The sequence below is a fragment of the Panthera tigris genome, chromosome C1 (genome assembly GCF_018350195.1).
Source record: "Panthera tigris isolate Pti1 chromosome C1, P.tigris_Pti1_mat1.1, whole genome shotgun sequence".
Lineage (NCBI taxonomy): Eukaryota > Metazoa > Chordata > Mammalia > Carnivora > Felidae > Panthera > Panthera tigris.
The window spans coordinates 20,852,852-20,866,476 of record NC_056667.1 but is presented as its reverse complement, the minus strand read 5'-3'; the positions used below and the strand labels follow the sequence as shown (position 1 = coordinate 20,866,476).

At 51.4% G+C, this 13,625-nt stretch overlaps 2 protein-coding genes across 3 annotated transcripts in view; one reads left to right on the top strand and one right to left on the bottom strand.

Annotated features, from left to right (window-relative positions):
* The window catches only part of EYA3 (EYA transcriptional coactivator and phosphatase 3), a 95,694-nt gene extending 91,332 nt beyond the window's left edge, over window positions 1–4,362 (top strand). For both annotated transcript variants that reach the window (XM_007097926.3, XM_007097927.3), the window contains one exon: window positions 664–4,362. In XM_007097926.3, the coding sequence (XP_007097988.1) occupies window positions 664–744 (81 nt within the window). In that variant the 3' untranslated portion in view covers window positions 745–4,362. The remainder of the gene's footprint in view (window positions 1–663) is intronic.
* Window positions 4,363–5,456: 1,094 nt separating this feature from the next.
* On the bottom strand, window positions 5,457–12,841 carry XKR8 (XK related 8). Its single transcript, XM_042996671.1, has 3 exons — window positions 12,493–12,841; window positions 10,108–10,304; window positions 5,457–8,527 (listed from the first exon to the last, which is right to left on the bottom strand). Exons 1-3 carry the CDS (start codon window positions 12,783–12,785, stop codon window positions 7,818–7,820), a joined length of 1,200 nt encoding a protein of 399 aa, XP_042852605.1. The 5' UTR covers window positions 12,786–12,841; the 3' UTR covers window positions 5,457–7,817.
* Between the last annotated feature and the right edge of the window lie 784 nt (window positions 12,842–13,625).

Sequence of the window (13,625 nt, the reverse complement as noted above, 5' to 3'; positions counted from 1 at the left end):
GATGTCTTTGGAGAAGTGTCTATTCATGTCTTTTGCCCATTTCTTCTTCTGGATTATTTGTTTTTTGGGTGTTGACTTTGATAAGTTCTTTATAGATTTTGATAGTAACCCTTTATCTGATATGTCGTTTGCAAATATCTTCTCCCATTTTGTTGGTTGCCTTTTAGTTTTGCTGAATAATTTTTTTTAAGTGGCTTCCAGAACACACAGTATTCTGCACAGGATTCTGACAACATAGTAAATGGGATTATTATTTCTCAGATGTATGTATTCTGCATCTTAGTTGTAAACAAGATAGGGGCTTTGTAGCTCTGAAACTTACTAACCATCTATAAAAAAGCAATGTAATATTAATACTGATTTCTTATGTGGGTCATTTTATTTGATCCTAAAGACCCTATGTAGTAGCTAGAATGAGCATATATCATAAATGCACAGTTACCACTAAAGACCTAATAAAAAATCTCTCACTTTTGTAAAGTGTCCTGTAGTGTACAAAGTCCTTACGCATAGGACTCACTTGATCCTTATAATAGCCCTAGAAGGTGGGCAGAAGTAGAGAGGAGTACCAAGTATCTTGGTGAGAGGAATGGGTATATGGATAAATATGAGCTCCCAAAAGAAGTTGGGTTAATCACCTATCAACTGTCCCCTCTCTTCCAGCACAACATGCCTTTCTGGAGAATCACAAACCATGGAGACCTAGTGTCCCTCCACCAGGCTTTGGAGCTTGATTTTCTCTAAGAACTGGAATGAAGACCCTTCCCCATGAGCTCCTTTTCACTCCTGAAGGGAGCTGGAGACTGAAACTGTCTGGGAACTCTCTCTGTCTCTGTCTCTGTCTCTGTCTCTGTCTCTGTCTCTGTCTCTGTGTGTGCGTGTCTCTCTCTCTTTCTCCACGGAACACTGGTGAGAACACAGTCAGAACCAACAGCTGCAAGGGATGAAGCTTATTTTTGCTAAGAGCGAGCTGCAGCCCCGTGTTCATCCTCGTGTAGAGGCAGGAGACAGTTGGATTGAGAGAACAATAGACTCACCGCAGCTACAGTGCTTTTAATTCTTCTGGTTTTTGTTTTGTTTTATTTTGTTTCAAAAAATGAAGAAAAGAAAAGGAAATTCTTGGGGCAGAGTTGCACTCTTAGTTCATGACCGGTTTGAGAACTGCTCTGAACTTGCAGTTAACAGGATAAATTTGGCAGACTTTTGTGATACCATCTCTTGCAGTCTTTGTAATCTCCTTAGCTGTAGAACATATTCCCAGGGAATGTACACGTTATTTTTATAGTTAAGGGTCTGGTCTCTGAAGCAGGTTTTCCCTCCTTTCTTTTTCTAGCAAGAAAGGGGTGTGTAAAGTTTCCTTGGAAAATAGCGATTGAAATATCTAAAATACCTCTCTGTGACAGTAGCACCTCTTTAGCTGCTCCAGTGGTCTGCTCTCTAGGGTGGTTTCCTTCCTGTTCTTCCATCTCCTAGTTTGCTGAACTGTGGGGCACTGGACACTGATTAACTTTAGACTTTGGTGTTTCCCATCCTAGAAGCCTTAGTCGCTTTTCCAGTCCCTGTCCCCCTTTAACCAAATGGCACAACCCTAGAAGTTCCCCCTCTTAAGACAGTAAATTCTAAGCCTTCAGCTTGCCTCTATCCAAAGGCTGTGTCCCAGTGGGCTTACCTCCAAACTGGAGGAAAAGGACTAAGGCTTCGTATGAATTTCTGCTGCTTTGGCTCTTGAAACAAGAAGATTCCATCTTTTCCTCCTGCAGAGAAGCACCCTTCCCCAACAGATGCTCACCCCTGCAGCCTTCTCTTCCTTCTTAGTCATCAGTACTAGATTCTTGCCCCTTTCCTGCCTTCTGTACCTCACATCCACCTCCATGCAGCTCTGGCCAATCCTTCGGCTTTGGACCCAAGAAGTTAAATCAAGTCTAAGAATAGACTCCTAACTACATTTGACTTCCTTTGAAGCCCTTAAGCCAAGAAAGGTATTCTGGGCATATATTTACCCAGATCTCTGCCTGCTTCTCAAATCCCATTATAAAATGGGAAACCAGAAGGCCAGAAAGACTTTCCTGATTTAAATGAGGGTGCTGGAACCCTATTCTATGCCTGAACATTTACTCCTGGGCCAAATGGAGGAACATCTCTCACCCTGACCTCTGGGAAGATCAGTGGGTGCCGGGCAACTAATCCCAGCCTTACAGCCCAGCTGTGTTTGTGGATGCTTCATCCCTCCAAGACCAACCAGGGCATCTGCTCAGGCATGATCAACTCCCTAGAGCTGAGGAAGTTCAGCCTCTCCCAGGCTGCATGGAGAGAGGTAATCATCTAAGCACCTCAGGTATGCAGTCTGGGTCCTCAGTAGGAGGCATCCCTTGACCAACCCCAGCTATAATTGCCTGCCCTCCAAGATACTGCATATCCATTTCCAGAGATGTTGCAGCATAAAGAGGCCAGACTCCTTCCAATGCCAGGCCACCCAAATAGCAGCAGAGAAAGGCTGATATACACATTCCTTCAGAACTGATTGAGAAAGTGCTTCATTACTCACAATTTTAGGGGAACAGTTTTGGGGGAGGAGTTGAAGTCAGTGCTCATGACTCAGCTGCCTCTTTGGCCTTGTCTCCATTGGCAGGTGGGGGAAGAGACGGGGCATGTACTCTGAGGCCAACTTTCCATGGTCTATGTTCAGCATAGCTGTCCAGATGCTGCTCTGCCTTGCTTGATAATTGATCCTAGAAATCTCCATGATGGGTCTTTCTTCCAGGGCCCAAGCTCTCCCCATACTGGCAGTATAACTGTTGGTTTCTTGCACTGGACATAGGCCATCTGGTTGGCACTATACTTCAGGCTCGTGAGGCTGTGGATGTGGGTACCCCCATCATGCACATAGGTCCACACGCAAACACTTCCCTCTCCCTGCCCTTTGGGAGAAGCTCTTTATCCCTGTAATATGACTTGGACCCCTCTTTCAATGGCATTTCCTCCTCCCCGCCGTGACTGCCCAGCTTCAGTCTTTGCAAAAGGAACTTGAAATTGGCTAAAAGAGGTGAGGAAGCTCTATTGAGCAGAACAACCTCTGCATTTTTCTGGTTATTGCTGCCCTCCTTATAAGGCAGACAGAAGGTGGGAGCTCCCTGATTCCTCTTTGCCAAAGTGAGTTGTCCAGAGAATGCAGTGTTCTTCTTTTACCCTGTGTTTTCTTCCTCCCCAGCACAAAGATCTGGAAAAGAAAGTAAGTGGGTAGCACCAAGAGCTCTTGGAAGCTGAGGGCCAAAGGATACAGTGGGTCATTTCTTCAAGAGGGAAGCCTCTTTATGTGAAAGTGTCCCCAGGAAATTAGCCACGTGATGAGTCTGTCCCCCAGCTGGGCACTGTGGGTTCTATAAGATGGGTCTGCACATTTCACGGTGAGGACTGTCTCTAGTACGGGATTTGAAGTTGTCAGATGTGTCCTGGGTTTAAGAGGTGGCTTGACTTTCGAATGTAAAACTGACTGTGCCTTAGCATCACTCTGTCCCAATGCCCCTGGGGCGGCTGCTGGTGTCCAGGAGAATAGATGCCTGTTCCAGATTTAGATGCCTATTTGGGCTTTTATTTGGTTTGGGGTGTTCCTGTCTTCTGCAAGTTGGGGGTGGGGGGCAAAGCTAGTGTCCCAGGAGACTTGTGCCACAGCTTGTTCGCAGTTTACACAAACTCACCTTTAAAGCTCCAGGTAGAACCTGATTGGCAAACTCTAGCTGCAGCATGTGGAGCACCAAGATGTTCACTGCTTTGAATGGGTGTCAGTGCCACTGAACCATGGGGGAGAGGAGTATAGAGGCAGAGCCGCATTCTTCCCCTTCCTGGTCTAAGCCAACGGTGGTGAGTTTGGGTCTTCCTCTCCTAACTCCTGTAGAAGGGGGGCAGTTAGGGGCCTTCTTGAGGAGGCTTCTACTTCTTACCACTAAATTGGTTTCCGTTTTCATCCAAAAGTTGGAACTCTCCAGATGTTCGCACTTACGAAGAAGCCAAATCTGAATTCTGGGATTCTAAAATATCTTAAACTATGAGGGAAAATCTAGTTCTGTCCCATCCCTGATTAGCAGGCCCTCTGTCCCTTCCTCTCTGAGTCAGCTCCAACAAGCAAGGCTCCTTGGCTAGTTCCTGATGCACTGACAGGAGCCATCTCATTAAGGATAACTTCTATTCAAAACATGACCCTCTGGACTTCTGATGCCTCATTTAGCAGGAGAAGGCATTGAGTGGATTGGATATATTTATGTGACTGCGGGCATTCGTGGCTGTGTAGAGTCCTTGACCATAATGTTATATGTAATGGGAACTATCTTATAAACTTGAAAGAATAAAGTTTTTATTTTCTATACAGTTTGCTCCTGTGTCTTTTCTGAGTAGGATCAGCCCAGTTGCCCAGCAAAGTAGGCTCTAAATAGGGCTTCATTAGAAGAAAATCTGAAGAGCTCATTAGAATGATGGCACCCTTTCAATAATTCAGTCATTAATTTCATCAAAAAAGTAAAAAAAAAAAAGCAAAAAAACAAAAAAATTTTTGGTATAAATAAATGTACATGGGGGAAATAACAAATATTTTAAAATAACTTGCAATGGAAAGTTTATTTCTTAATTGTTTCTAAAATCTATTGCTTTTTAAAGTTTAGTACTGGAATGATCAGAGCTTTCATTTGCTGTCAAATGTGCTAAAACTTAAAGAGAAATCAATACCTTGCTGTGATGAGCTGAAAATGCAAAAGCAATAAAACTGACAAACTGGTACCAAACCTTGCTTGATTTGGCCTGATTTCATGTCACATCAACAATTTTTTCTCATTTCATTTCTTCAGATTCGAGTCTGACTGTCCCTCACTGGTTTGGAAAACAGTTGAGAATCTATTTGCCTTTTATTCCAGTGAAGGAGGCCAGAATTTGGGTGTAGCTTCCAAGTACCACACATGTCAGACTGTAAGATGTATTTTCCCACATCAATTCCCCCTTAGAAAAGGGCATTGCCTTGGGGCCCTGGGTGGCTCAGTCGGTTAAGCGTCCAACTGGATTTCAGCTTAGGTCATGATCTCACAGTCATGAGATCAGGCCCCGAGTTGAGCTCTGCATTGGGTGTGGAGCCTACTTGGGATTCTCTCTCTCTGCCCCTCACATGGGCTCTCTGTCTCTACCAAAAAAAAAAAAAAAATCGTAATAGGAATCTTGAAATTTCTAATTGTAAATAATGTCACTGTCATCTTTTTAAAACTGTAAACTATAGGGGCGCCTGGGTGGCTCAGTCGGTTAAGCGTCCGACTTCAGCTCAGGTCATGATCTCGCGGTCTGTGGGTTCGAGCCCCGCATCGGGCTCTGTGCTGACCGCTCAGAGCCTGGAGCCTGTTTCAGATTCTATGTCTCCCTCTTCCTCTGACCCTCCCCTGTTCATGCTCTCTCTCTGTCTCAAAAATAAATAAATGTTAAAAAAAAAAACAAAAAACTGTAAACTATATACAAATGAAGAAATGACTGCTTCGTTCCACAGGTTTTAGGTAGTACACTATGTTGTTTCAATTTAATTACATATTACCATCATTTGATAATTTCATTCAGTGATTATAGATTTAGCCAAAATGGTAAAAACACACTTTTTGGATTTTTCTCAGGGGAAAGTGGGGAATTGCCTAAAACACTGTCTTCTCTTTGAGTATATATGGCCTCTCCCCTGAACCCAATCTCCATGTATGACAGGAAGAAGCATGGAAAAGTAAATACAATATTTGTGTTAGTGAAACCATTAGGAAATGTCGGAGACTAGTTTGGGCGTTAAGCCCACCCACTGCGGTCTCAACCCTTGATATTCCCAGTGAGTTGAAAAAAATCACAATGATTTTACTTATGGATGTGTTTCTGTGTATTTAAATGTAGTCAAAAGAATGGTCATTTTTCTGAGGCTGTTAATATCCTATCCTGAGACGAAAATATTGGTTGGTAGTTTTTACTGCCTTCTGTTAAAATTAAGTTGGTAGCCATGTCGGCCATTTTACGGACCCGTGAAATTCAAATCTGGGAATCGCTGGGCGGATTGATCCTAGAGATCCTTTCAGCCTTACCTTTCTGTGTATGTCAGGAAGCAGGGCCTCCCCGCGCCCTCCCTCCGCCCCAACCATTCTCTCCGGCATCCTTGGCTCTAGGCCAGTGTAGCCGCACAAGCCTCCCCCACCAGTCGCTGCTGATTTGGTCTCTGGGATACGGTGCACCTGTGTGGTTCTGACCCTCATCTCCTTCAGGGCTGAATCCATTTCTCAGGGACGCATCCCCTGGCCATTATATAAAATTCTAACTCCCACCCACAGCATGCATTCACCTCTCCCTGTGCCCTTTCCTCCTCTTACACTCTCTCATACGGTTTTATTTATCCTGTTTATTGTGTCTGCACGAAAATGAATAATAGAACTGAGACGATCCTGGGTCCCCTCAAGAGGATGACTGCACCTTTTCTTCTCTCCAGTGCCCTTTTCCTTCTCCTTGTTTCCCCAAACCCCAAACCTTCCAGAGCAACTAAAGTTGCACTTCCCTGGCATCACTGACCACCCACATCCCCTAAGCTGCCTCTTTACTGACCTCCCTGAGCCCCCAGCAAAAAGACCTTTCTTCACCCAGGCTCTGGTACTCACTTCCTGATACTAAAGGCGTTTGTGGCTACTCCTGCCAGCCTAGCAGCACAGCAGGTTAACAGCACACATTAGCGTCGCTCCAGATCTGGGTTCTGGAGCCCACCTGGCGACCATCCACCCGCAGTGGCTTACCATCTCCGAAACTTGGAAAACAAGCTTGAGAAGTCCAGCCTGTGCCAGCTGTCTCCTCTGGTCCCAGGACCTTTATCGATTTTAAGGGGTGAACTTCATGTCCCTGGCCCTTCTTTCCAGGTGGCTTTGAACTCTAGATTTAGTTCAGTGACACGACCAGGTTGGAGGGTTCCATGAGGTTTTAATAATACTGTAATAATACTGTTAATAATACTGAACAAAAACAACACACACGTGTCCACTTGCAGAGACACATATGCGCACACACCTCTTCCTCTCCACATCAACTCTGAGGTAGAAAGCGTACTGCCTAAAGTATAAGAAACACTCTGGGCTGAGCCATGGCCCAGACCACAGATTCAGAAGCACTTGGTTGAAAGGTGGCCCCTAGAGAGCAGGACCAGAGTCTGGGCCAGCCGCACAGAGGCCTTGGGGAGGTTGACAGGGGCTACTAGTTGGACATCCCCGGCTTCCACCGTGAGAGCCTACTCAGGAGTAGCTGGAGAGGGTAAGAGATGAAGCTCGGGCGGCAGCTGATCCTGCTCAGGTCCCAAGGATAGAATGTTCCCGGCACAGAAATTGCTCCCAGTAAACATTTGTTGAATGAACTGGATGACGGGTGGGGCAGGGAGGAAGAATTCTGGAGAACACATCCTGCAGGTCCTGGACCTTCTAGCCCAGGAAAGGAAAACCAAGGGGTAGGACAGCACCTCTACCAATTTTAGAGGCGGCCAGGGAGGTGAAAATGCCAGCACTAGGACCTTTGGGGCACCAGCTATACTGGTTGGCAGGGGAAGGGGGGGGGGGGGTCTCTTCTTTCCTCCCAAAGTGCCTTGTACATAACTAGGGCCCTTGAGCCTCCAGGGCCCGGCCTTTCTCATCTCGTTCTCGTCCTTGAAATCAGGCCTCTGCCTTATTCAGCTCTGGTCTCCAGTGCCCGGCACATCAGGCATTAAGTGCTTCTTGAGTGAATCAAGAGTGAATCGGTTCCACCAACTGATGCCATCTGTTCTGTCCCCTGCTGGGTCTGACCCTGCCTCAAAGGACCCCGTTCACCTCTCCCTTCTGTGGCCAAGCAGCCTCATCCCTAACCCTGGGGAAAAAGTTCTGAGCCAACTGGGCCATGCGCCTGTTCTGAGGCAGCTGACGCCACTCGAGGGAGCCGAGGCCTCGGGTCCCATCCACGCGGTCAGGCTCCCAGCGGCAGCTAGGGTGCAGCCAGCGGTAGTAGACAAGCCGCAGAGCCAGGCCCAGGAGGACGCAGACGCCGCCCACAGGCAGCAACGTCTGCAGTGGGATCCCACTGGGCAGCCAGGCGATGTGAGTCAGCCAGGTGACCGCCATGAGAACACTGTCACTCAGGAGGAACACCAGGTGGATGGCGGCGCGGCCTCGGGTACGGCCCTCGGCCACGTTGAACCAGGAGAAATAAAGAATGGTGGCCACGGTTGCCCGGTACAGCCACTCGGAGCAGGAATCTGGCATGAAGTCCGTGCCCTGAAGCCAGACCCAGAAGAGCAGCACCAGCCACAGGCCCAAGAAGTGCAGGGCCACATAGTGGGGGAAGAGAGCTGAGAAGAGGGCCACGACGAAGACTCGGGGCCACAGCAGCAGCAGGTTCCACAGGAAGTAGACCACAGAGGAGCCCGGCCCCAGGGGCGGCTTGGAGGGGAGGCAGGTGCGCAAGGCCCGGTGGTAGTCAAGCAGAGCCCACGAGATACCCACGAAGGATGTGCAGATGCCGACCCCTACAGAGAGCAAGTGGAAACAGGTGAGCCCTGTGGGCAGCCTGCCTGGCGCTCCCTAGAGGTCACAGCCCCCCAGAGGTGGGTGTGGCAGCCCCTGATAGCTGAAGGGAAACTACACCTGGAAAACATCCGTTCAGGCAACCAAACACCGAGCTGGGGTTCAAATATGGAGTCTGCCCTGCACCACAAAGCTTTACTTTTCAGGTGCTACCATGGTGATATTCTTCACGGATGAAGGGGGTGTGACTTAACCCTCATCTGCACCCTGTCACCCAGCATCCGGGACCCCGGGCCCTGGCCACACCCTGAGCATCTTCTGGGGCCCTGTAACCCCTTCCTTTCCCGGAAGAGCCCAAGGCTTTCTTGGGACTGAAAATCAGCAATCCCAGTTCCCCTTCTGTGGTCTCAGAAATGGAAGCAGGAAATCCCAGGGTTTCCTGGGTGAAGCCGCACTCCGGGCCAGGAGGGATGTCTCTGCCACACAGATAGGATGTCTCAGCTCAGGCTGGGCCTTCGTCTTGCTTGATTTCTCGACACTCCAAGGTTACGGTGGAGATTCTATCCCACCTCCTGGTCGCCCACCCTGGACTAGAAGCGCTGGACCTCCAGGGAGGGACAGAAGCAGCGCTGGACTGTCTCTAGAATGCTTCCTCCCCTGCCCTTTCCCACGGTGGTCAGTCAACAGGTGTTTACTGGGAACCTGTTATGGACTAGGAAGCCCACCCCCACCCTGGAAGCAGATCTGTGGCCCATGTCCCTTCCTAACTACCTGGCTGATATCCTTCCAGTTTGCCCAGCACACCGCATTCTCTGACCTGGACAAGCTTGGCCCACAATGTTAGGTAGACCAGGAGGCACGTGCCCTGTGAGTTCCAGCCTGAATGGCCCCTGAGGACACTTATCCGGACCCCACTCCACCCCACCCCGCTCTGCAGGTGACCTGTAACATCTCAGCCACTTCCGTCTGGAGTCTTAGCACACGGTAATTATCAATCTCCTTGTCTCCGAGCTCCTTGAGGGGACGAAACATTCTGCTCCGCTGGGACCCCTGGAGCCCAGTACCTGGCACATAACAGCAGCTAAATAAATGTTCACTAAATAAAGTTAGGAAAAGCTGTCTCTTCCCTCACTCCCTGCCTCCCATGCACATACAGTGTAGACTGGCTCCATGTAGCCCTGATCCTAGACACCCACATCCCTCAAACGGACAAAAATACGTGCCCAGTGGATGCTATGTGCCCCGGGCAGATTGCTTCACCTTTCTGCACCTCTTCCCTCTCATGTAAAATGGAGAGAAACGTAGCACAACCTGTAGGGCTGCTGTGCGTGGGAGTAATGCCGACAATACAGCACTTCACACGGGGGCCCGGCTGATAGCTGGCCCTCGATCGTCATGGCCGCTGTTACTGTCATTCAACCTGACTCAGAAGGCTAAAGGGTCGAACGCAGACCTGCCGGGCTAAAGGGTATTCTCCTGTTTTCTAAGCAGCTTTTATAAAAGAGTGAAAACACTCCTGACATTTGTCGGAAGCTTTCCCAAGCCATGAAAAGGGGGGCTGGCCACTGGCCCCATCACTCACACTGGTAGGACTCGGCCCCGCCGCTCTGCAACACAATGGCCAGCACCAGCGTGAGCTGTGGAGTCGTCTCCAAGAAGGTCTCAAAGAGCCGCAGCATGCTGATGTCCAGAGTCAGGAAGTCGGCATAAGCCAGGTCAAAGTCAGAGGGCGCCTCCTGCTGCCACACCAGCAGCCCCTGCTGCAGCCCCTGCACGCACCTAGGCAGCACATACGGATGCCCCAAGGGGCCAGGTTAGTGTCCTGTGATGTTCCACCTTCCCTCCCCCGCTGGGTAGATGCGGACGGGCTCCGATCCTAGTCTGTCACTTACATGCCGTGGGGCCTTGGGCGCCAGTGACTTAACCTCACTGAACTTGTTTCCCATCGTAAAGTGGGGATCAATACAACTACCGCCGCTCCAGCTGGCCTGCACGTCCCAAGGTCATCACAAACCTTGTCCCATGTACTCCTTACAACATCCCCATTTGACAGATAGGGAAACAGGACCAAAGCGCTAATAAATGGTGGAAACAGGATTTGAACCCAAAGCCGTCTGAATTTCAAAGGCATACTATGAAATTGCCTCAGGTGATAGTTCTCAAATGTTAGCAAGCATAAGAATTTCTTAGGATCCTGTGGGGAAGGGGGAGCCACTGAGAGCTTCTGAGCCCGGGCAAGATAGGTCAGACTGTGCTATGGAAAGATCACCCTGGCTGTGGAGATGTGGGAGGGATGGAGGGGTTAGAATGGAAGCACAGATCCATTTAAGAGGACTGCCCAGAGTGATGGGCATGGAGTCCAAGGCAGAGTTAAAAGCGAGCCCAGAGGCTGGAGAGAGAGGCATGGGTGACCCATTGGCATGAGGGAGGTAGTGGAAGGTGCCCCGAGATCTCCCCCACCCAGAACTGATCTCGGTTGCCCACTGGGAGGTGAGCCCATTCACTCACTGTGAATTCATTCATCAGACATTTACTGTCACTTTCCCTGGACAGACTTGACAATACACTAAGGGAGCAGGGGGGCAGGCCCAGGTTGGGGCTCTCCCTCAGCAGGAGCCTCTGCCTCTGGTCCCCAAGGCCCCCGCCTCAGTCTAGCCACAGACAGGTAGAGACCCCATTTTCAAAACCAAAGTTCAGTATAGTCCGTCTGCCTCGTGCTCAGCAGAAACAGAAGGGAAGACACATGATACAGTTATGGATTCAGGGCTCATTGAGGCCCACTGGGACGGGGTAGCTGCACCCCTTCATGCCCGGCTGGCATGTAACTGATGCCTGTGCAGTCCCTCAGGCAAAACTCCAAGATTCCAAGCTCCTCTTGTCCACCCCTGGAGACTCAACGCAGCTTTGTCAAAGCAAGATGTGGAGAGCATCTGTGAAATGGATTCGAGAGCAGATCCCGCCTCCAGCCACCCCATCCCTACCCAGATCACATCACGTCCTGACTTCATCACACGGCTCTGATCCCTTGGTTTCGGTTTCCTCATCTCGAGGGGGCCCTGCCAGTGCTGAAAAGGAGTACAATCCACACAGATTTGCTGGGCCCCAGCCGGTGCCCGGCCCTGGCTGGCTCAAGGGGCATGGATGAGTCAGACCCCATCTCTGCCCTCTTGCTGGCGCTGGGGGTGAGGGGGTGGGGCAGGGAGAACAAAAGTGGGAAAGAAGGGCTGAGAGAAGGGCTCTGCTCTGGGAGGTCCCGGCTGCCGAAGCTCCCCAGGGACCCAAGTAATCAAGCTGGCTGACATTTGTCGAATGCTTACTCTGCATCAAAGCAACTTACAGGTCTTAGTTCGTTTAATCCCTCCCAAACTGAGGCAGGCACTATAACCATCCCCACTGGAACAAAGAGTAAACTGGGACCCAGAGGGCTCAAGTGACTCGCCCAAGGCCCCACCCACAGCCAAAAGGAACACCTGGGTCTGCCATTACCCTAGATTCTGCCAAGACCCCGGCACCATGCTAGTCACGTTCCCACTCTTGCCTTCGCTCCTCACAATAGCCCCCCCGCCCCCGCCCCCGCCCCTGCCAGAGATGTCTCTCGATTACTGCCGCCTTTTAACACAGGAGGAAACCGAGGCTCAGAGAACGGCAGGAATGAGGCCACAGATGGTAAATTAGCTAGGACTGGATCCCAGAGAAGTCAGGCTCCAAATCGTGTGCCTCCTTTTCTTCTCTGGGCTTCAGTTTCTTCCCCTGACGGCTGTCAGCGGGTGTTCTCTTTCTTTAGGGGCGGGGAGCTCACCCGTAGGCAGAGGTGCCCACGAGGGCTTGGCTTCCCCCCCCCCCCGGGTCCCCATCCTCTCCTTCCCAGCCCCTCCCGGTGTCCGTGCTCTCCCCTGTGCCACTAGCCCAGCTGCAGGTGCCGCTGGGCTCCGTTCCTCTTCCCTCCCCCCGAGGGCGGGGCGCTCACCTGTACAGGTAGCCCAGCTGCAAGAGATGCAGCAGTGCCAGGCAGCGGCCTGGGGGCTGGGACGCGTGCAAGCCGACGGGGTCGGCGCGCAACCAGACCCAGCTGAAGAGCTGCAGCGCCACAGACGCGAGGCCCAGCAGCGCCAGCACCAGCGCGGCCCACAGGTAGCGGCCGCTGAGCACATACTGGCCGGCGGCCCAGAGGTCGGCGCCCAGGTCGACCAGGAAGGCGGCGGTGCCCAAAAAGCCCAGGACCAGGTCCCAAAGGAGCGCGGCGCGGGGCAACCAGGGCATGACCCGCCAGCCTCTCCCCCTCTGGGCTCAGACCCGCCCTCTGAGCCCGGGGTCGCCGCGGCAGGAAGGAGGCGGGCGCAGCTCCGGGGGCCGCCCAGGGCCCGGGCCTTCTGGGCGGGACTTCCCCGTCCCGCCCTGTCCGGGGAGGAGCAAGCCCCCGGGACCCCGCGGCTGGGGCGTCCGCCGACCCCACCTGTTTCCGTCTGCGCCCCAGACGGACGTCCGCGGCTGCGTTCCCGCAACCGGCGTAGGGGTACCCGCACCCAGCCCCGCCGGGCCCCGAGGTCCGCTAGGACCGGGCCAGGCACACTGCCCTTACTTAGCTCAGCAAACTTCTAATTGCCTCGTTTTGCAGTTGAGGCGAAAGGAGGCCCGAGATGACAAAAATGGCCGGGAGAGTAGCGCCCGAGCAACAACTGGGATCCCTCACTTCCGCATAGTTGCAAAACAAAAAGGCCTGTTCTCATCCCCGATTGCGGGACTTCGCGAACTGAGGAGGCCTCGACTGCGGACGAGCGCGGGAGAGAACGAGGGCACGGGGTCAAGACTCGGCTTCCAGGAGGCTCGTTTTGCTCTGATTATCCAAATACAAGGGGCGGGGGGAGGACGTTCGGTAACTGTGCAAGGGAGTTGTATTAAACCTTATTTACATATTAAGAGAAACGCACAGAATAAGATGCTCGATGAGCATTGTTTTTTTGGATGAAAAATGTCCGGGAGGGGGGCGGGGCTGGTTGCGCGGGAGTCTTTGGAGGTTCATTGCCCAATCCGGCTGCCCCATCCCAGTTCACTCTGCCGACGCCGGGCAGGTGTGGCCGCGTGCTCCCCGGGGACGGGCGA

Bases quoted from the DNA above. Each gene is read 5' to 3' on its own strand.
- XKR8 (XM_042996671.1), bottom strand. From the start codon at position 12,785: ATGCCCTGGTTGCCCCGCGCCGCGCTCCTTTGGGACCTGGTCCTGGGC. The intron at 10,305-12,492 runs GTGAGCGCCCCG...TGTGCTGCCTAG, and splicing joins CAGCTGGGCTACCTGTACAG to GTGCGTGCAGGGGCTGCAGC. The intron at 8,528-10,107 runs GTGAGTGATGGG...TGCTCTCTGTAG, and splicing joins CGGGGCCGAGTCCTACCAGT to GGGTCGGCATCTGCACATCC.